Consider the following 23,623-nt stretch of genomic DNA (forward strand, 5'->3'; position numbering starts at 1 on the left):
CAGAGCTTGACGTGGGCCTAGATCTCATGACCCTGAGATCATGACCTGAGTTGAAACCAAGAAGTCAGATGCTTAACCGACTGCACCACCCACGTGGCCCTTCAGGTGACATCTTGAAGGCAACCTCATGGGAGAGCCTGTGCCAGAACCACCTAGGAAAAGCACACCCCGCACACACCAGTTCCTGACCCACGGAAACTCTGGGAGACAATACACATTGACCGTGAGGGTAACTTTTGGGATAATCTGTCACACAGCGGAAGTGACTACTGCGGATGCCCTTCCAGTGTGCTTTCACCACACCCTACAGCTCCCTCTGTATCCCTAGGACCCAGCACAGCACCTGGCGCACTGGTGACACTGCAGACATTTGAGCAAGAGATGGTAGATGCTGAATGAACACATCTATGAACAAAGGAACCAACACCAGGAGAACTACAGGGAATGCACCTAAGATATTCTCACACCAGTTACATGGATGCTCTACTGTGATGTTATAGTAAGACAAACATTTATAATCAACATTTATTCACTTTAGAAAGAACAGAGGCATTGCCATGTATCCATAATAACGTTTCAAGAGGCTAGACCATACATCATTTTGGAAGTCACTGCTCTAAGAGTCTTTTCTTTTTTCCAATAAAATGACCTCTTTATTGAGAGATAATTCACACACCATGCCATTTTCCCGAAGTGTACAATTCGATGGTTTTTAGTATATTAAGTGAAATGTGTAAAGAGTATCACAGTCATTTTGGAGGCATTTTCAACACCCCAAAAATAAAAAAATAGATAAATATTTTTTTCAGCTCCCCAATTAAAGAAGTAAATTAAAATAAGATTCTACAGGGACAAGTGAGCAGTACGGTTGGTTAAGCATATGACTCTTGGTTTTGGCTCAGGTGATGATCTCATGGGTCACGGGATCACACCCCAAGTCAGGCTCCGTCCTCAGTGGAGAGTCTGCTTGAAGATTCTCTCCCTCTGCCCCAGCCCCCACCCCTGCGCATGCTGGAGTTATTTAAAAATGAAATAAGATTTGAGGTGCCTCGATGGCTCACTTGGTTAAGCAGCTGCCTTCACCTTGGGTCATAATTCCAGGGTCCTGGGATCGAGTCCCACACTGGGCTCCCTGCTTGGCAGGGAGCCTGCTTCTCCCTCTTCCTCTGCCTTTAGCTCACCCTGCTTGTGCGTTCGCTCTCTCTCTGTCAAACAGATAAATAAATAAAAATAATAAATAAAAAATAAGATTCTACTTAAAACCTGTTAAAATAGCTAAGATCAAAATAAATAAAGGTAAGAGGATAATACTTTGTGTCGACAAGGCTATAACGATATAAACCTTCTTAGGCAATGCTGGTGAAAAAGCTACTTGATCCAGTTCTGGAAAGTATTTGGCAATATGTGTCACGAATACAAAAACTACGGATAGCCTTTAAACAGATAAGTTCTAAGATTCTATGGAGGTAACCACATATGTAATGATTTGCAATCAAAGCACTGTCATTAGAAATGGGAAGCTAATATAATTATCTAACATGAATGAATGAATGAATGAATGAATAAATAAATAAATTATGGGGGCACTTGGGTGGCTTAGTTGTTTAGGTGTCTGCCTTTAGCTCAGGTAATGATCCCGGGGTCAAGCCCCATGTCCATCAGGCTCCCTGCTCAGCGGAGACCCTGCTAGCCTGCTTCTCCTTCTCCCTCTCCCTCTGCCCTTCCGCCTCACTCATGTGAGCACTATCGCTCTCCCTCCCACTCAAAATGAAAAAATAAGATCTTTAAAAAAAATAATAATTCAATAAATTATGGTTTGTCTCTAGGATAAGCCATGTCCATGTGGGTAGTAAGAGCACTGTGTTTTAAGAACTTTTAATGACATGGAAAATGCTCTTTAAGTGATATAAATAAGAAATAGACATTATCAGTAGGCACCACAGAATTAATCTCAAGTCCCTCATTTGTTAACCCCATGGCCTTGGGAAAATTCCTTAATCCTTCCACAGCTCAGTTTCCTCAAATGCAACCTGAAGATCATAAGGAATGTATCTTAAAGAGATACTACAAAGATTAAACTTGGTAAGCCATTAAAAAAAAAAATTCAACATTCAACGGCTGGAAGTGGGAGGTATTATTAGCAGTATCATTACCTAGCTTTGCAACACAAAAAAGACTCAAGGGTCTGAAACCCTGCTCTGCCACTTCTTAGCTCTATGACCTTAAACATATTCCTTCAACACTGAGAGTCTTGCTTGACTCACCTAAGGAAATGGTGATATTTGTTTCATCTCCAAAACACACTTCTGAGGGGGAGTGAAGTCTAGGAAAGCAGCAGGAGCTCAACAGTGGCTCCCAGACTACTCACTATATCCACATGAAGACTTAACCGAGAAACTTCCTCAGTCTTTGGCCAGAAGGAATATAAAAAGAGGATGACATTCCATCTAATCTCTTTACTGAATCTAGCTGAATCTAGACAGCCCCCCAGTCGCCCTGCAGAGGACTTAGAGCCAGCACCCACTCTGTCAGCTCTCTCAAAATCACATCCCATCTCTCTAAGGTGAAGACCAGAATGGGGCCAACATTTAGTGTTCCTAGTAGCAGAAGCCCTAAAATACCAGGGTGTTTTGTCTTCCCTCCCTTCCCTTCTTTGCTTCTTCCTAATTGTTGTCTTTTTTTCCCCCCATTATTCCAATAACTAAAATACTATGTGCTGCTGGTGACTCCAAAGAGAAAATACAGTATAATTTTCAATGCCAGGCTCATCTCGGAAGTCACTGATCTTCATTTTGGATTGACATCCCACTGGTACTCCCAGGGCATTAAGAAACTTAGTCTCGGTGCCTCCATCAGGAACCAAACAACTTATGTGACACAGAGGCAACAGATGGGCTTCAAGCCACTGGTTGTTTTCGCCTGTGACAGTCCACCGAGGATTCAGAGGCCATCACCACACGTGGCGGAAGAGCGCCCTGGCCAGAAGCGGTATCTGCCACACACAAGGGGATGTGAATTATGGTACCGTCCGACCTGACAACAATTAACAAGAGCTGCTGGTCCATGAAATCTATACAAATAACGCACCTGTATTAAAAAGAAAAATTTTTATTCATGGGACTAAAAATCCACCTGTTTTCATTTTTTAAGAATCCATCTATTTTTAAATTTAAAATTCCATATATCATTTTCTTAGCATGGACATACACTTCTATCAGCCACGCAGACTCGAAACATCAGAGTCACCTTCTCCAGCCCTATCTACTTCAGCCTGAACATCCGATCAGTCGTCTGGTTCCGGAGATCATGTTCTCTCGCCTTCTCTGTCTCTTCCCGCAGCCGCCTCCCTAGATCTACACTTAGAGCATTCACCTCCAGTATGGGGCTGGAGGAATCTCTCAGGCACTGCACTTAAAAGCCCTGTAATGTTCCACACTTCCTAGCATAAAAATTCCAAACTCCTTAGCCTGCTATTCCAGACCCTACAAAGATTTCACCTCATCTCCTTCCTACTCCCACTAAAATTATCTGTTGACAAATTCATTGCAATGGTGAAACTTAAAATACCAGCAATTCAATGGATGGCTGGATGGCTGGATGGACGGACAGATGGATGGAATAATGAATGGCTGGTGGGAAGGATAGTTGGACAGACGGATGCACAGTGGAGCTTTCCCATCCTAGTCTATTGTTCCATATAATTTTTTTCTGTTTCATTGCTGCCTACCTCCCACCTCTTTTCAATGGGACCCTTCTAGGCCCAACTCTTCCACAAAGCCTTCTCTCACCCCACCTTCTATCCCTTCACTGAAAAAGCCCTACCTGTGTTCTGAACTTCCATAGTTTTTATGACATTTATCCTGTCCTCTCCATCATAGAGTTCTTTTACAAGCAAGTTTCCTGCCTCCTAGATTTGAATTCCTGGCAGGCAGGGCTGGTTTAAGCACCAGCTTCATTGCCTCTACAGCTCTTAGCAGAGCGTCCATAACAAAACAGTTCATTAATCAATAATTATTCATGAACTGGCTGGCTAGTCAAAGTAATTTTTGATTTTTATTTTTCACTCCTAAAACACCATGATTTAGAATTTAAAAATCCTCTGCTCTATAATTTTAGAAAATTGTGGTCTAAGTGTACCTAAGTAATGGCAAGGAGGTAAGCGGGGTCTAGCTTTGCTCTTTCCCCAAACTAGCTGAGCAAGTTTCTTCTCGCGTCCCTGCATATTCTTCACCCGCACAGTACCCACCTGTGGACGCAGGTGATCTGTGAGGGCCTTCCTATGTTCCCAGTCCACAGTGCCAAAATTCAATGAAGATCAGTGAATGCAAACTGATGACCCTGTAGGAAGCCACCATGAATCTAACATTGCACTGGCTGAGATTAGGATTGAAAAGAACAAAAGGGCTGGAGAATCTGTCCGCGGGTGGTAATAATGGCTTTTCTGTGTCCCCTCCAATCAGGAAACAACCGCAATAGCTCTGAAAGACATGCTCTGCCTACAGGCACCACCTTCCCTGGTTGCTGTCACCATTCCTGTCCAGGATCTGAGGTGGTAGCAGACACATGTGTCCAGGGCAGCACCGTCAGGACCAAGGAGAGCACAGATACGTATTTGCCATCTTCCAACTTCCCACAACTGAAAAGAATTCAAGGCAGCAAGCTTTCACCATCACCGTTAACTCACGTCCAGTCTGAAAAACCATGCTTAGGGCTTATTCCAGACGTGGTTTTCTTCATGTGATGGTAACAGACAAAATGTGAGTAATTTGTCACTACCACACCAGTGACGAAAAATGGTCAGACTGTGTCATGCCCAAGACCTTTGTGAATACTGACCATGGTGTCTTAGCTATCCCCTAGCTCTCTCTCTTCCTCATCAGTTTTTATTCTCTCATCTGTCCAAAAATTGCCCCCCTCCCAACCTGTGGTGGGAAGAATGAATGTTAAAGGTCCCATCTCCTGATCATGACCTCATCTTGTAAACTGAGACATGGCCTTCTTGTTAACTAAGAGAAGTTTGCCCAATTTGATTACCGAATATGCTATATCTCTGCCAAGAAAATTAACAGAGGTGCACGGGGGTGTCTCAGTCAGTTCAGCATCTGCCCTTGGCTCAGGTCATGATCCCAGGGTCCTGGGACTGAGCCCTAGGTTGGGCTCCCTGCTTAGCAGGATGTCTGATTGTCCCTCTCCCTTTGGCCCTCCCCGACTCATGCTCACTCGCACACTCTCTCTCTCTCTCAAATAAGTAGAAAGAAAATACCCCCCAAAGTAGAAAGAATATAAACCCTCCAAAATACATAGAATTTTGCCTTTTCCTTTTTAAACTTCTATCCAAATACAATCAGAACATGCATTATACAGGCCAACGTATTTCCCTTCTCCATTAAAATACATCTCCCTTTTAGGGGGCGGCCGGGTGGCTCAGTGGGTTAAAACCTCTACCTTTGGCTCGGGTCATGATCCCAGGGTCCTGGGATGGAGCCCCGCACTGGGCTCTCTGCTCAGTGTGGAGGGACCTGCTTCCTCCTCTCTCTCTGCCTGCCTCTCCACCTACTTGTGATCTCTGTCTGTCAAATAAATAAATAAAAAATTTTTTAAAAAATACATCTCCCTTTCAAATGAATCTACCCGTCAGCATTCTTCCTTAATGTTCATTCATGCCACAACAAGAACCAATGCTTCACACCTCAACAAACGCACTCTCCCATCATCTCCATCACACTCCTGCTGTAGTAAAGGGTGGGCAGGGAGGAGGTGGTTTCTGGATTTTGCCGAGGGCCCGATGGAAGCACACTGAAGGTAACTGAACGTAGCAAGAGTCTGCAGTTTCTCCCTGTCTCCACGGCTCCTTCTTCCCCACCACGCAGCCTTTATGGGCTTCACTTGACCTCCTCTTTCCAAAGACACTAGTTCATGAAAGCTTAGAGGTAGGAATATGGCTCCTTCGTTTTGTTTTCCCACCGGAATCCAAATCTGATGGGCCTAAATCCACTCCTCTTGCGCCTATACATGGCAGACAGCCTGGGAGGCACTGGTACCCTGGAGACATATATTATTTTCTAAACTATTCCAGGAGGCACCTGGGTGGCTCAGTCAGTTAAAGATCGTCCTTCAGCTCAAGTCATAGTCTCAGGGTCCTGGGATTGAGTCCCACGTGGGGTTCTCTGCACAGCATGGAATCTGCATTTCCTTCTTTCCCTCTCTCTCTGCCCCCCCATGCTTACGCTCTCTCTCTCTCAAATAAATAAAATCTTAAAAAAAAAAAAACAATTCCAGGAATTCAGAGGTAAACACAAATTTCTTCATGGAGTTTCCATACAAAAACGAAACACCAAAAAAGCAGGTAAACCATTAAATAGCAAATATAATGAGAGGATGGACTATCATTTTTTTAAAGGGGCACCTAATACAGAACAGACATTTGAGAGGCAGGCCACCATTTTAGATAAGATATAAATATTTCCTGACAAATGGATAAACTCTGGTATTCTAGTCGAATTTTTTTCCAATGAAATTTTATTTTTAAAATATTGAAAGCCAAACTATATACGATTATAAGAATGTTCCCCAGCCAGAAAGTTGATCTGAGGAGCAGATCCATGACTAATTTAATGAATTTCATGGTTATAACCAAGACCAAGGTAACTCCTTTGATATTTAGTTCTTAAAAACTTGACAAACTTAGCTATGTTCCAACATCTAAACCTCAAGATGGCCAAAGCTCAGATCCACTGAGCTAAAGATGTGTGACCAACTATATTCCTAGAAAAGGAAGGAAACAGAGGAAGAGACATGATCTGGAGAACAATCCTTGCTTCCTCCTCATTCCTACTAAAGGCCTCAGTGGCACCTGGAGGATGGTGCCAGGAACAACGACTCCTCTAAGCCAGCTCCCTGAGCCCAGGCTAGAAAGGAAGGCAGGGTACCAATGTGCCCAAAACATGCCTGGTCTGGCCAGCCAGGTTTGGGGGAAATCCAGAAGCCAAACAAAAGTGGTCCCTTACCAAGTTTTCAGCCAAGACTGCCAGACCAGGATGGCTAGCAAAAGTTTAGGAAATCAAAAGATCAAGAAAGCAGCTTAAAAGGTAGAAAAAAATGAAAAGGCTGAAGAATAAATAGAAAAGAATGCCCAATGAATGGGGTAAAAAGGAGGTGCAGATGAACTTAATAATGACTCAGAAATAATTTCACATTGGAGTTCCTTGACAGCTTGGTCAGTTAAGTGTCCGTTTAGGCTCAGGTCATGATCTCAGGGTCCTGGGATCTAGACCTGTGTCAGGCTCTGAGCTCAGTGGGGAGTCTGACTGAGGATTCTCTCTCCCTTTTCCTCTGTCCCTGTCCCCACTCACATGTGCAGCACCTTCTCTCTAATTTAAATATATCTTAGAAAAAAAAAAAAAAGAAAGAAACGAAAGAAAACTATTAATGTCTACTTTTCTCTTATATTTTCTCCCAGCCCATTATTCACATAAAAGACGCTTTGGCCTAGCCAAACATTTCTCATCATATCTCTTAGCTATTAACACTCTGGACTTTGAGTACAGCCTTAAAATAATCAAGTTCAGATCACTAGTATGTTCTCATCACGCCTTCACATGTTTTTGATATTCTTGTAAAGTTAGGACATTTTCATTACGTCCTCAATGTTGCCCACATTCCCCACGTAATAATGCTACATTAATTTTCCTTCTCGAAAAATAATCATCTTAATATACAAGCATTTTGGTTCTTAGTTGAAATTCCTTCCCTACTTCAGTGGTTGCTGAAGAAAGGAAATATGCTGCCCAATTAGTGGGCCTATTTTTACACCTTGTGATAAAACGTTTTATCAGGGTGTTTCCCAACACCCCTCTGTGCAGGGTGGATTAGTAGGGGCAAAATCAAACACTAGAAACGATCGTACTGTTTTCAGACCAATGCTCCCTCTAACTGCTTCAGTGAGAGTGACAAATTACGGTCTCCATTTGGACGGCAGAGGTAAATGTTTGCATTTTAATCTTAAGCTTTTCTTCTGTTTGCACCCTGCTGTGCACTTAGACCTGCTCACAAATAAAAACGGAATGAATTTTTAATAGCCTGAATTGAATTTGGGAGTGATGCCTGTTTCCCCCTCCAGCACTGTGGCTCACGAGTGCACACATGCAAAGCACTCCCATCCAGAGAAGACATGCGAGAGGAGAGAGCGCTGGTCCAGCACAGAGCAAGGTGGCGCTTTATGTAAACAGGCAGGCTCACCTTGGGCAAAGGCCACCACACTCTAAAATTAATCCAGCCCTAACAGACAACAAAGCTTCCCTCGGGCTTTGAACAGAGAAGTTGGATCTCTCAGTACCTGGATTAACTGTGAATAAACACCAAGTGAGGTCAAACCTCGTGTAGCCACCTAAGAAGCCAGGTGCCCCTGGAGTGTGAGCACAGTAAGAAGGATGGCAATAATAAAATGCTTGTGACAATCCAGGATATAATGAACCCTTGGCTAAGACGTCAGCAGTACCACCTCGGGCCCTCACAACAGCCTGACGAAGCGGAGACTGATACCATGTTTTACAAAGGGGGAAATGGAGGCTCAGAGAGGCCGAGTGCCTGGACCAGGCCTTTGTTTTTATTCCTTTACTTTTCTTTCTCTTCTTCCTTCCTTCCTTCCATCCTCTCTCTGTTACTGTTGCAAGCGCAAATGCAGCAACCATAAAGAAAATCAGTTAAAGACCTGTCAGCCAGGTGAAAGGAATGAAATCAAACCCAGCTAATTCAGCAGTGACTCACGTGAAACAGGACAGGAGGAAACTGGAAGGCTGGAGCTGAACTTTTAAAGGCCTACTATGTGTTGACGGAACACAGGGGCCAAGGCAGTGATCGGCAAATACGGCTGTTCCACCACTGAGTCCAAGTCTAGCTGGTAACACTCAAAAGAAGAGACACTACGAAATGCATTATTTATTTCCTTCCTCGCTGTCCCAATAGGCTTAAAAAGAAAATCAGGTTGTACACTGGCTATCGGGTCACCGGTGACTTCCTCTCGATCCACTACTTTCACGGGCCCATAAACATTTCTTTTTCCTACTTGGAATGGCTCTTCTTACATGTATTAGTGGTTTCCCTCCTGCCATGGATCATTCCATCCAACAGGCTGCTTAGTCTATAGTGACTCGTTTATGATGAAATCTACATACATAAATGCCATCAACTGCTTGATTCGAACAAGAGAAGAGAGATATTTGAGCCTGGGAAAGAGCTTAAGCAACACACACACACAATCAGATGTAACTTGGCCGAGGAGGGGGTGATTGGGAGGTGGAATGTGCGAGGAGGAGGAGAAAAAGCAGTAGATGACAGCTGTACATGAGTCGGACATTTGAATAAAAGATCACCTCCTCAGGCTCAAAAATATCAGGTGAGCCGGCACTAAGCCGATTCAGAATTGACACCCCCAACGGCTCTAATGAATTAAGGGCATGCCATTATGACAACAATGGGAAGAGCATAAGAAGGGAGAACCCGTGTGAACATCAGGTTCATTGTCCAAAGGTCTTGACACAGGAAGCCTAGGAAAAGGAGATATAACAGAGCCACATTAATTGGCCCGTGGGGAAGAAATATTTCTATAACCATAAGGATGTGAATATATATTGTTTCTCTTCTTTTCAAATCAATCCACAGATATGCACAGGAGGCTTAAATGCGGTTATAGAATGGAATATAAAAGTTATTATCCATGACACAATAGAGGTAGCAAAGTTGGGGGTCAAGAGGAAAAGGAAAGATATAAGGACCGGTAGGGGTCGCCAACAGGCTCACCTTATAAGGTACAGAGTCAAGAAGAGTTCCAGAAAACCCACACAAACTTCTCATATACATGCACATATATACACATGAACAGATACAGCATAAATGCATACACACACATGCTTATAATGTATAGAATGTACAATATAAATATATCATATACAAATCTGACATTACAAACATAATGGGAGGAAGGAGATATAACCATTGAAGGTAGTGTAAGTGAGCTGAATCCACAGCCGTAACAGCAAAAATCATTAGCGAGTCCCTGAAATTTATAGATCAAGAAATAGCAATCCATTAAAACATAGGAGGCAGGGCGCCTGGGTGGCTCAGTTGGTTAAGCGACTGCCTTCGGCTAAGGTCATGATTCTGGAGTCCCCGGATCAAGGCCAGAATGGGGGGGGGGGGTCGCTGCTCGGCAGGGAGCCTGCTTCTCCCTCTGACCCTCCCTGCTTCATGTTCTTTCTCCCTCGGATAAATAAAGTCTTAAAAAAAAAAAAAAAAAAAAAACAGGAGGCAGCCCCTGGAAGCATCAAAAACACCAACGTGGTTGCCTTTGTTCATCAGAAAAGTCCCCAGCACAGAATCCATTCTCCATGGAGAACTGCTGAATGAATGAATCAATGAGTGGACAAAAGCAGAGTAAGAAGGGTAGGGTAAGAGCTACTGCTTACTATTGTTAGTCCTTCAGAACTACTTGATTTTTCCTCTAACAGCTGCAAACGTTACTTTTCTTCTTTGTGCATGGGGGCAGACGGGCTTGGTGCAATGTTGTTTTGGATTTTGGTTTTAGTTTAATTCCTCCAATATGAACCTGGTTCACAGGTTCTGGAGAGGTGACCTCCTTTGAATGGTGGAGATTCCCTGCATTAAAATGCAAAAAGCAGCAGTCAGTCTCAAAGCCTGGGCTAAGCCCCCCAAATGCACCTGCCTCGGGAGGAAGGAGGCAGCCTGCGGATGGAGGGCTGGAGTGTAAGCACCTGCAGAAATCAGAATGGCTTACCGAACACTGCAAGGGGACAGCAGTAACTTTTTGGTTAATAAACTACAGATTTAGGCAACAGAATGAAAATGTCATCTGTTCCACAATTACCAAGCACTCACTGTTTACTTTAAAATAAAAAAAGTGGGGGAAGGGAAAAAATTTAAAAAAACAAAACAAAACAAAAAACTAGTATGGGGGAAGGAAAGAGTAATCTATGACCTTGCCAGTTTATTATGTTTAGTTAAAATACATGGGCTCTGTTTTCAAATTCTACTTCTGCCAAGCTCTCAGCAGCATAGCCTCAGGCAAGCTGCTCACTTCCTCTCACTGACTTCTCCCTCATTTGTCAGATGGGGACACTGATGTCCATTTCGTGGTGTTACATGAGGATTAAATTAGATAATGCCTGTAAACATGTGGCATGTAATGAAGACTTAAAATTCCCCTTCTCCTCCTTTCTCCTTGCATGAACTCTGGAAGAATACATAGCTCTGCACCACAGAACAAGTTTATTCACAGACACTTCCTAAAAGGATGGGACAAATGTTCCATGGCGATGTTTATTAAACTCAGATTCAAATTAACTTCAAAGCACGTGGAAAGCATTCATTAAATCCAAAAGATATTTTGATGTGAATTTTTAAAACATCACAAAACATAAAGCTCAGTCACTAATAAGCTGAATTAAAAAATTTTTAAATGGCTGCATCATTTATATTATACCTGATGTGAGAGAGGGCTAATTCAATCACTATTCATGCTGTCGTCCACACAGTGTGTTTATATTGAAGCAGGACCTCGGTACCCTTCCTATAAAAAGGAGATGAAATCACCGACCACAGAGGTACTCAGGAATGAGGAGTAATGGAGGTCAAGTGCCTGGTACCATGCCTGGCACAGGGCTGACCCTCAACTCACGCTTACATATTATGTGGGTAATTTTCTCTTCCATGTGGGAAGGATTCCACTAGGATAACAAGGAGATCAGAATCACATTTTGCCCTCACTTAAAATGCTCAACCCAGGCAGCAGTCAGTGGGGGTGATAAAATTGCCTCATGGATCTTACTATGACTTTTGTCCAAAATGATCACAGAGTACATTAAATCATTAGCAGAAACTTTGCTGCCTGCTGATTTTACAATGCAGGCAATGAAATTCATTGCAGAAGCAAAATAGGGCCAATAATATAATTACAGTGCTCTGCCTATGCAGTCAGAGCTAATGCTATTATTTGACATTGCAAGGCTGTGTTTTTTCCCCAGAGTCTCGGTGCAGACAAGGTTCGCCCTAATTGGTTCCAAAGCACAACCTCCCCACTACAATCTTTCCTCAGGACCAGTAATGTTAATTTCCACACGACTGTAAATAGTATTTGCAAACAATACAAACATGGTAATAAGAGGCTAGGTGGGTAATTAATGTGGTTACAAAGTAGCTTATTTGCATTTTTATTTAAAAACAGCCTTCTTTAAAAAGCAGCTCAGATTTCTCTTTGCAAAAGGAGCCTTGGTTAAAGAGTACAACAGTAATTACTCTCTTTAGGGGTTCCTTTATATGTCCTTCAGGGAATTAGAATGAAAAGATAAGCAGAATTATAAAGGAAATCATGTAAAATATGAAATGTACTATAAACACTTAGTAGTGTATTTACCATAGCTAGGCCTACCTTTTTCATTAATGGAATATTTTAACCAGCTTATAATACATTCAAATTAATTATAGATATGGCTAAAAGGTACAATCATCTGATTAAACTTTTTTTTTAAGATAGAGTATTACAAGATTTTCTATGCCCTTACAATAAATTATCTTCTCCCGCCAAAAAGTGCCCTGAATAGGGCAAAGGTGACCATCTGAGATAAAACACAGATCTCTGCTCTTTGTCTAACAAAAGGAAACTGGAATGTTAGAATAATAGATACTTCTATCTTTTCTATCTTTTTTTGGTTCATGTCTTCCATTCCTGGGCACAAGACACAGGAAGTGAGGAAACAAATTCAAAAGCTGATTTGGAATGGAATTCAGGTTTTTTTCTCATATCATTCCCAACTGTAACACGTGGAAATTGCTAGAAGGTGGCCAGTGGTCACGACCATTCAACAGCTGACATACCTGAATTCATTTGGAGGCCATTTAGTCATCCTCTATGAACCAGTGGGAGGGGAACCAGGAGCTGGGTCACAGGGATGATTAGTCACATCCCTATTCCTCAAGGAGTTCAGGCATTCTTTGGTAAAACTGTGACATGGGGGAACCTGCCAGGCTTAATAAAAGGGTGAGTTCCAGTCAGTCTGCAGACCCTGGGAAAAGTTTCATGTACGGGATAATGCTCAAGGAACAGAAAGAGGAACAACAGAAGGATGGAGCTCTGCAGGTGAACATACCAAGGTACTGGGCACAGAATAGCTTGATGGGTCTGCGGACCTGGGTGGGGGAATATTCAGCAGTATCTTTAGTTAACAGAAAGCATAAAAATCTCAAAGTGCAGATGTCAGCCAGGTAACAACTCCAATTCACTGATTCCGTCAACGAACTTTATTAAATAGGGCCTGCACTTTGCAAAAATGGCTCTCCACACAAACTCACGTTCTACTGGGGAGAGGCAGTCAAGAGCCAATAAATACGACACATGACAAGATTACATAAAATATTAGCACCTCGTAAGTCCCAAGAATGAAAAAGAAGGGAGTCCGAGAGGCTCAGGAGTGAGGGCAGAACCAGGCAGGAGCGGCACTCGCGGACAAGCAGAGCAGGGGCCGGAGGGAAGGCTTCGCTTGCCAGAGCCGCTACTCAGTCCCACCTAATTCTCGCCGTGTCTTCCAGCATTTTTAAGAGAAGCCAGAACTTTGGATTCTTACGTGATACCTTACTTTTTTGTTTTTAATTAAAACACAAACATGTCACCCAGGAAGCAGCTGCAGTAAACCCATCTGCAGAAGATCAAGGTCACAAAGCTCGTGGACTTAAAAGGGGCAGCAGGTTGGTTTTCAAAAGTAAATCTTAAAAAGGTGCATCTTCACTCTCACTCGACCCTCCAAAAATTACAACGACAACAAAATAAAACAAATTATCTTTGCTAAGACTGCCCCCCTCTTCATTTAAGCAACTGTATTCACGCAAATCCCCCGGAATGTTGCCACTGCTTCACGCCCGGCTCTTGCCATCCTCCAAACACTGGTATTTTTCACAGGACGCATCATGGTGCTGCAGCCGCAGAAGACCACCACTTGGGGTTGTTTTGAAAATAGTCACCAGGTGAAATTTATTTATACTTTAGACTGAATTCAGAGGCTGCAATGATGTTTTAAATATGATTTCAAAATACCTGAGAAAAGCAGAAAGCAATGAAGTGGAAGAGAAGGATAATAAGTTTATGACATCCAAGTAAATACATCCAGAAAACTGGGTCATTTATACCAGAACTGCAATCTTTTCTGTTAAAATATGCAAACGACAGTATGAAAAATGGTTTGTGATTTTAAAGAAATATAGCACTACAAACGTCAGTGTGAGGGAACTCAATAACACTTAATGAAACTTTGGATTTCAAATTAATTACTGATTGACTAAGGCATCTAGAGGGAAAACGGCCTCGATTAGAGAAGTCTGGGAAAGGCCGTAAATTTGGATGCTTCTTTCAAGGACTATGAGCTGATATTTCCTACTTAGGCCTTTATTGCTAGGTTAATGGGATGCTGGTCACTGCAAAGACCACTGGTTTCATTCTCAGAAACAAGACTGGTCAATATTTTCCTTACTCTTTCAGATCTTCCTCCCTCCCCCTCTCCTTCCCTCCCTCCCCCTCTCCTTCCCTCCCTCCCTCCCTCCCTTCCTTCCTTCCTTCCTTCCTTCCTTCGGCATGTGTGCATTTAAGCTGTAACTGCTAAAAAGAGTTTAAAGTGAAAGGATAATCAAATTGGTGAAGCAGTATTTTAGGAAAGATAAATGGTACCAGTGTTAGGAAAATCATATTTGGTTTACTGTATTTTGGATTCACAATTAGTGTTCCCTCCTTGCCTTTGCTATGCTTTCTTGAAGGTGTAATACACCTTCCAGCCCCATGGATGTCGGTCTTGGCCATGAGACTTGATGTGGCTATTGGAACATGAAGCAGACATAAGCTACATCAGGGTCTAAGCAGAAGTCCCTTTAGCTTTGCCCTCTGTCGTGAGGACAGCATGGCCCTAGTCACTTCTCTGCAAGCTAGGTCCTGGAATGAGAAGTCGTGAGAAACAGCCCAGGGAAGCCCAGCTAAGACGGCAGAACCACAGCCAACCTCAGCCCTCGTGTGTCATGAGCAAAGAAATACACATTTGTTTTCGTCAGACCCTTGAAAATTTTGGAATAGCTTGGAATAGCTTGTTACAGCAGCAAAGGCTGACTCAGACACTATCCTTGCCAATTAGATTTCTACCACAAGATTCAAATCATACTGGTGTATTTTACATAAGTCACAGAATTCATCATATTCAACTATAGCAGCACTAGGACCATAATAAATTCTCATCTAATGAATAAAAGCTTCTTTTTAAAAAATAGTTATTGCCACAACATGGGCAAGGAAGAGAACATTTTGACCACTATCAATAATTAGAGCTTTAGAGTAACAAATGGTCACTGGTTGAAAACAACAAGAGGCCAGGGTACCCTGGGATTGAGCCCCACATCAGGCTCCCTGCTCTGAGGGGAGCCTGATTCTCCCTTTCCCTCTGCCTGCTGCTTCCCCTGCTTATGCTTTGTCAAAAAAGCAAAAGACCAGTAATATTACGAAGTGTTTATTATGTACCACATACTGTTCTAAGTTGTTATGAATACCCACTATTTTCTCACAAAAACCCAGGGACACGGGACTTATTTTTATTACACTTTTATGTATTTTTTAAAGATTTTATTTATTTATTTAGCAGAGAGAGAGAGAGAGAACGAAAAAGGGAGGGAGAGAGAGCCCGAGAGTACAAACAGAGGGCACAGCAGGCAGAGAAGCAGGCTCCCTGCTGAGTAGAGAACCCAATGCAAAACTTGACCCCAGACCCTGGGATCATGACCTGAGCAGAAGGCAGACGCCTAAGCAGCTGAGCCACCCAGCTGTCCCTTATTCTTCTCCATACGAAGAAACAGGAACAGGTTAACTAAAGTGCCCTAGAACGAATAGACAGCCTCATCTTTGTTATCCTCCCTATAACTGTGGGCTATTCCTTACCAAACTGGCATTCTCTGTGTCCTACTTTCAATACAACCAAAGCGAATTAATTAAAAATATTCCAAGCACAAGCATCCCATCATTTCTCAGCTATGTCGCTCCTGTGGTCAAATATCCTGGAAATTCTGAGAACCACTCCAGTCCTTATTCCAATTCATTTTTCCGCACAGCTGCACTTTCTAGTCTTCCCTGTACTACTCTGAAATGCCTCCCTCAAATCCAGCCTCAGACAGGCATCCCTTCCAAGGATCAAGAACCCGCCTTGCTCTAAATCCCCATCCACAACCTGCCCCATGTAGGAAATCCATGTTAATTCCACCAAACTATAGCTATAAAAACAGCAATCGTGTACAGGAGAAAAAAAGAGAGACTGAAAGGAATAAAATGGAATTAACATATTTATGTGGGGTATTATATATAATGTGTAAAAAACAGGTTTCCGAGGTTTTTAAAATGGAAATTTCTAAAATATTGAGACCATCTGATATGTTTTTGGAGCATTTTGTTCAAAGCTCAAATACATATATTAGAAACTCATTATTCTGCTATTTTCGATTGGAAGGAGTGTATTTTTCTACATTCCCTACCTGTGACCAGAAGATCACCCAAGCTAGCGAATTCAATTCACCTTTCCTAAGGTGCCATGTGGCTGGTGGCACTAGTCTTGATGGGATGACCCCGTGGTCCAGCAGCACGACCTTGTCCCATCTAGTCCTCACCACAGGGGTTCAGAAGTGAGCACATAAAATGTATTTTATCCCAAGTTCATCTCTTAAAAGGGAGTAGAAAAGGAAACAAGTAAGCCTGAAGCTGGTATTCATCATTAGTGTTCAGACATTTAAGACCAGAGGCTCTAGACAAAAGTGAAGGCCTTGAGGGAGTCATTTGATTACCAGATTCCTGATGGCCTGGGTTCCAAGTCAATACCAAGCGGAGTTCGGAGGGCCAATACAGACGGAACTGAAGTCTACGGCCATACCAGCCTGAACGCGCCCAATCTCGTCTGATCTCAGAAGGAACTGAAGTATATGAACCTGTGACGGGGAAGGCACCGTGTCCGGAGTGCCCCATCGTTACCACAGCCACTTCACGACCCAGGAAGTACGCAGTGTCATCTCAGGAATGAATTACCTGACTCAGGTTGGGCATCCACTCAGAAGCTGAGCTGGGATTCAAACCAAGAGATGGTGACCCAAATTCAATATGCTTTCCCCAGGTAGTACCAGTGTGATCACAGGCAGCCACCAAAAAGATGCAGGACCCGAGCCGAACCACTCTAAATGGGGCCCAACTCCACCTCCTGCTGTATTTGTAGAACAGAACTGACTGGAACGGACACGAGCCACAGCCTTGCGAGGTTGACATGGGGAGAAACTGAGAGTTAGAGACCGGCTACGCAGTCCCTGGATGGCAGACAGTGACCGGGTGGACCAGACAGGAGTGATCTGGCTCCAAGCGATAGAAACCCAGCCAACACTAGCTCACTCACAAAGGAGGCTTATCAGCTCCAGAATGACAAGGCCGGGGTGAAGCAGACAAAGGTCCTCTTTTGTTCTCTCCCACTTCGCCTTGCCTTCGCCTTGCCTTCGCCCTTCTTACTCTGTCTCCTCGTGGCAGGAAACATGGCTGCTAGAGGCCCACAGGAACATCCTTCTAGCCCCCAGCGCCTCAGAGAAGACCCCATCTTCTCCACTGACTACTGACTGGTCTGGTTTAAGCCAAGGGCCCATCCTGACACGAACTACTTTGGGTGAGGTACCATAACCGGCCCAAACTAGTTTGTGTAAAACGTTACCAACAGCTTTAATTCCACAGTCCCCCACGGAGCTGCTGCTAGCGCGGGTGGGAGGAGGTGCGGGACAAGACCACAGCTGCCGCAGGGGGAGCCGGGGCCGCGGAGGGCGCTGCTGCAGAGAGGTAAGAGGGTTTGTTATTATGTCAGCCACTGGTCTTCCCACGAACTCCTCGATCCCTTCTCTTTCTCAAAAGTACACTTAAGGGCTGTCGTCCTATTTTATATGCTCTCTGTATGGCTCTACTTCTGACCCTCTTCACAAGGCTGTGAAAATGGACTAATGAACAGCACTGTAGCAGCGACACACACATTTTCATCATGAACTTGCACTGGCAGAGAAGAGGACGGAGACGGGGTACCCTCTGCGCGGCATCATCACAACAGCAAAAAGTGTCGATGACTACCAGTATGCAGGGGTGAAGGGCAAAGTCACAGCGGCTGGGCTACCAGCGGCGGGGATTCCCGGGAGGCCCCGCAGCACACGTTTGCTGAAGTCCTGAAGATCTTTCCCAAGAACGTGTCACAACTTGCCTCTGGAATCTACCATATCCTGGCCTAAGAACCCAAGCTCCTTCCTGTTCCTGGCATAACTCGGCCCCAAACCTGCCTCCTCCAACTCCGTCCTGCAGATGAGCTGCTCCCTCTCAGCCACAACTTAAATGCAAACCTTAACAGCACTATCAGGAACTCTGGTACCGACCTCACCTCTGCCTGCCCCTCCAAATTCTTCCTGCCCCCTCACCCTGCTCTCCTTCTCTGACACTCCCCACCTCCCTCCCATCCCTCCAAAGTAGTTTTATAGCAGGATCTAATCTAATCTTCATGGTTAGCCAAGCATGGAATCAAAACAGAAGATGTGCCACACTTCATCAAATGTCGGTTCCATTTTCTCCAATGGCCCCAAGAAAAATAATTTACATGATTTCAAAAGACATGCCTCCCCCCACATACACACACACACCAACACACCCATTATCCATTAGGGATTTTAAGATCCATAGATCTTTTGGTACCCTTCTGTAAGCCAATAACCTTTCAGCCTGGACCGTATCGTAATGGGCCGTCGTTTACTGCCCTCTCTATGAAGTATTATTGTTAATGTTTTCTAAATTTAGCTCCTCAAAATTTCCAAATAATACTCCTGCTACTCTGGGATTTTTCAAATATGACCCTATTACTCCAATCTGTAGTCTGAAAACCTTATTTTTCCAAACTGAGGCAAGCAAACTAGTCTTCTATGTTTGGATGAAAGCTCTTCTCACGACTTTGGTTACTTTAGCTGTATTGATTTAACATTCATTGACAAGTAATAAATTCCATGGAAAACAGCTAGTTGGAAAACCATAGAAAGTACCTTTTAATCAACCGAGTAAGAAACTAAACACTCCCAAGTTCTCATAACACTGGCAAGGAATTACAATGAATGAAGAGATGTTATATTAATTAAACTCTTGGAATGTATCCATAATGCTTAATGGAAACGGAAGCCCTAGGAGGTCTGAAATGCCCGGGAAACACCCATCCCTGAAACCCACTCGCATCCAACAAAGAAGCTATTCAAGTGTAATCATTCACGTCATACAAAAATGAAGACCTCGATGGAAAAAATGAAATCAGAAGGGAAATAACAAAAATTCATCTAGCTTCTGTACACTAGTTTATTCATTTTCTGATTTGGTTCTATATTACCTATTAGGGTTTTTAGAGTTTCCTTCAATCTCCAAGAAGAAAGAGAGTGAGGCTGCAGAATTCAAGTGCATTCATTCATTCACTCACTCATTCAGCAAACAGGTGAAAGGACGTGAAATGCAAGCATTCACTGAATACCTATACATGGCAGGTCCCACGCTTCGAGGCTCTCCCGAGTTTTATTATAACTACACGACAATCATGTGGACAAAAATACAGCTTACAGAACGTCACCAGTGTGCCTCATACTACACCAAATACTGGATGTCCATGTACCAACACAACAAATCATATGATAAACATCACTGTAAGTCTCTTTAATTCACACATGTAGAGACTGAGGCTCAAAGAAATTAGATTTCTTGTCCATCATCACGGGACTCTCATGGCCACTAAGTGTATGTCCAAAACTACTTCTTGTCAGTTTAAGATTTCCAAAGTCACAACAGATCCTAAAGTGGTATAACAAACATTGCGAATAAGATTCCATCCTTCGGCAGGGTGGGAAAACATACTCCTGGATTAATCACAGATAAAACACGCCATGCTGATGCGTCACCCACAGAACTGGTGGACATAATGCTCCTGCTTTGTTCGGGCAAAGTAAAACCAAGGAATATGGTGTCTGCAGCTGGACAATATGTTTAAAAATGATGTGGAAAAACAGAAAGGGACATAGAGGAGATTTATGTAGGGCTCTGGTCCCTGGGTTTTTGAACCCGGAGAAAACACAGAGAGGTGCCTCTCCATGGCCTCCAAGCTTGTTAAAAATTAGGATGCACTGTCCTCCACCTTAACACGAAATGGATATAGACCTAGCACACAAAGATCCGTATCAAGGAAGCCTACTTTAAATAGCCATAGGAACAAAAACCTAGTCAACCTTTTCATTTAAAAAAGTTTCCCAACACACCGACACACACAACTATTTCCAAAGTTTTCTAATGTAATTTCTGAGGCTCTACCAAAAAAAAAAAAAAAAAAGAAAAATCAAAAAGCAACACTGTAATTGTGGGAATTAGATCCAGTGCAAATTTCACAGAACACCTGGCTTGGCTACATCACACAAAATGCCTGTTGAGGGGAATGGTGTTCCTTTCTCCTTGAAAACCTGGAGGAATGTAAGCACCCTGGCCAAGGCGCAGTAAAGGAGGGGCAAGAGACGTTATGTCCTGAGGCCTAGCAGAGAGAGCTGGGGGTATTCTCCTGTCTTCGGCAGGTCAAGGCACCAATTCTATGATGACGTGTCTCATCTTCTGGTGAAAGTAGTTCTCCAAAGACCACAGGTTCCCTGAGAGCAGGTTTTTCTTTGTTGCGTCTGCCCAGGACCTCCTATAAAGCTTGGCATAACTCAGCCACGTGCTAAGGATGGGATAAGCAGACAAATGAACAGACCTAGGGGCCAAGAACATCTTTTGCTACTAAACTACCTAGAAGTTTTACCCTCAGTAACAGCCCTGGTTAAGAAGTAACTCAAAGAATAAAAACGAAAGGTGCTTCTTTGCAGTGACAGAATCCTTTGGTATCCTAATATTGAGTGGTGGATACACAAATAGGAATGTATGATTGTATGTGTGGGATAACATTTCACAGAACTACAGATACACACACAAATGAGGACATGTTTCTGGCACTGTACCAATATGGGATTCCCGTATGGGATTATGGCACCAGCGCTGGATCAGATGTTATTATTTGGGGAAACTGGGTGAGGGATAACCAGAAACTCTTGGTACTAGTATTTGCAACTTTCTGACAGCCCAAAATTATTTTAAATTAAAAGGGTTTTTTTAAAAAACGAAATCTGGGGCGCCTGGGTGGCTCAGTGGGTTAAGCCGCTGCCTTCGGCTCAGGTCATGATCTCAGGGTCCTGGGATCGATCGAGTCCCGTGTCGGGCTCTCTGCTCAGCAGGGAGCCTGCTTCTCTCTCTCTCTCTCTCTCTCTCTGCCTGCCTCTCCATCTACTTGTGATTTCTCTCTGTCAAATAAATAAATAAAATCTTTTTAAAAAAATAAGAATAAAAAAATAAAAAAACGAAATCTAGTAGAAAATGCCAACAGGTCAAAGGATAAAAATTGCCAGATTAAACTGAGTTCTAGCAATTAGTGATCTGAGAGTAAGATCCTACCTACTTCGTTTTTCTCCTTCATGCTTGCCCTTTAGATCAGTGCTGTTCAGTAGAAATAACGCAGGCCCCATGTGTAATTTAAATTTTCTAGAAGCCATATCCCAAAAAAGGTAAAAAGAAACAGATGAAATTACTCTTATTTAACCTCATATATCTAAAATATCATTTCAGCATGAAAGCAATATAAAAAATGCTAATATTCTACATTTTTTACACTAAGTCTTCAAAATCTGACAAAATCTTATTTTATACTTACAAATCATTTCAGTCTGTGCCAGGCACTCAACTGCCACATGGGCCCAGTGGCTACCATAGGGGACAGCTCGACTCTCGATACCACCTTTACGTTGCCGTTAAAAGTCACCTGGGCCGTTCTCAGGGCACCTGCGTTCAGTCGGCTGAGCATCTGACTCTTGGTTTTGACTCACGGCGTGACCTCAAGGTCCTGAGATAGAGCCCCGGGCGAGGCTCCATGCTTGGCAGAGAGTCTGCTTGAGCTTCTTTCTTCCCCTATCACTCCTCCATCGCCCAACTCTCTCTCTCAAAGATAAACAAATAAATCTTTAAAAAATAAAAATAAAACTCACTTGGGCTGTTTTCATAATTAAAGCTTTTTATTTCCTTCAAACGAATGGTTAGCACCAGCAATCTGTGGTACTTAGCGGTGGCAGGAGACACCGCTGGAGGGCGATGAGATCTTGAAGGAGCTCCGTCCACTGATGGGCTTCCAGACAGGAGGCTATTAAGAACGGGACGGAGGGAGGGGAGAAAGGGGAAGAAGGCCAAAATCACAGCTCAACTTGAAAAAGTTTTGTGGCCTTGAAACTTTTTTCTGGGAACAGTTGTGGATCCTTCTTATCCAGATCATTATGAAATGAAGATAGAGTCTCACCAATTTTAAGGAGTTTGGGTACAATCAGCAGGAGGGTCTTTGATGCCCTGCCTGTCCCCTTCGGGTTCAAAGTCGTCTCAGACATGGGAGATCAGGGCAGTAACTAGAGACAGGCTTGAAGTAACCACAGAAGGGAGTGCCGAGGGCAGCCCTCCGACGCTGCAGCTCTCCACCTCCTTCCGCAGGGGGGTGGGCGCGCCCCTCCTGCACCGGAAGCTGGAACGGGAGCCTAGGTGACATCGTCGCGTCCCAGCAGAAGCACGCCGTGCAGTGCGCGGGGTCAACGTGCCTTTCTCCTCCTCTGTCACGGCACCCAGCAGCATGGGCTGCTCTGCCAGTCCCGGGGCCGAATGAGCTCCCCGTAACGCAGTTACCCCAGCAGCTCATGATGGAAACGGAGCTGGAGCAGGACATAAATTTGTTCTTTTAAGCCCCGGAGATTTCGAGGTTGTTTGTTATTACAGCATCGCCGGCCTGTCCTAACACAGAACCCGGGTGCTGACTCCGTGCACGGGACATCAACGATTCCATCCCGGGTGTCTCCTCACGTATCGGGGCTCATCGCGTCTGCCATAACCCAGGCTCGCTTTTACAGTGGTTTCATTACCAACCATAAAAACTGCAACAGTGGAACTGCATAAACAAACCGAACAGTGTTTTTACTGTAAAACATGAATGTAATATAAATATTTGTCTTTGCCTTCTCTCAGCATCTGTAATGAGAGCAGAAAATTCATGCCATATGTTTATAGCATGAAGAAGGGAAAAAAGAGATCCCAGAGATTCATCATGCGGGTGCCGGCTGAGCTGTTTAATATTTGTAACTCATCCATTTTCTTTCAGATATAAACCCTCCACAAATCATAAAACCCTGACGACTGTAAGTGACCAAATTCATGACTATTTCTACAAGAGGGCCCTTGCTAGAGCGAAGGTGACCGTGGTGGTATGAGGTCAGTTTCTGTGACAAGATGAGGAACGACGCGGTGAGTCACTGCATTAGACCGTGGCCTCTCCCAGCCGGCCTCGACGAAATCGGAACATGAAACCACTTCTCTGAGGACTTCAAAAGACCAATCCTACCACCAGCTGGAAGGGCATCTGAATGTTTGGAGTCCTGGCAGCTCCTCCTCCACTCAATC

The 23,623-nt window shown here is 43.7% G+C and overlaps 1 protein-coding gene across 2 annotated transcripts in view; it reads right to left on the bottom strand.

Annotated features, from left to right (window-relative positions):
- WWOX (WW domain containing oxidoreductase) overlaps positions 1–23,623 on the bottom strand; it is a 935,050-nt gene that overhangs the window by 843,575 nt on the left and 67,852 nt on the right. Inside the window, exon 6 of one of the 2 annotated variants that reach the window (XM_044255680.1) lies at positions 22,220–23,114. The exons of the other annotated variant lie outside the window; for it this stretch is intronic. Coding sequence (XP_044111615.1) covers positions 23,085–23,114 — 30 coding nt within the window. The 3' untranslated portion in view covers positions 22,220–23,084. Of the gene's footprint in view, positions 1–22,219; positions 23,115–23,623 lie in introns of those variants that run through there. 2 annotated transcript variants of the gene reach the window in all.

This window comes from Neovison vison, chromosome 7 (assembly GCF_020171115.1).
Source record: "Neovison vison isolate M4711 chromosome 7, ASM_NN_V1, whole genome shotgun sequence".
NCBI lineage: Eukaryota > Metazoa > Chordata > Mammalia > Carnivora > Mustelidae > Neogale > Neogale vison.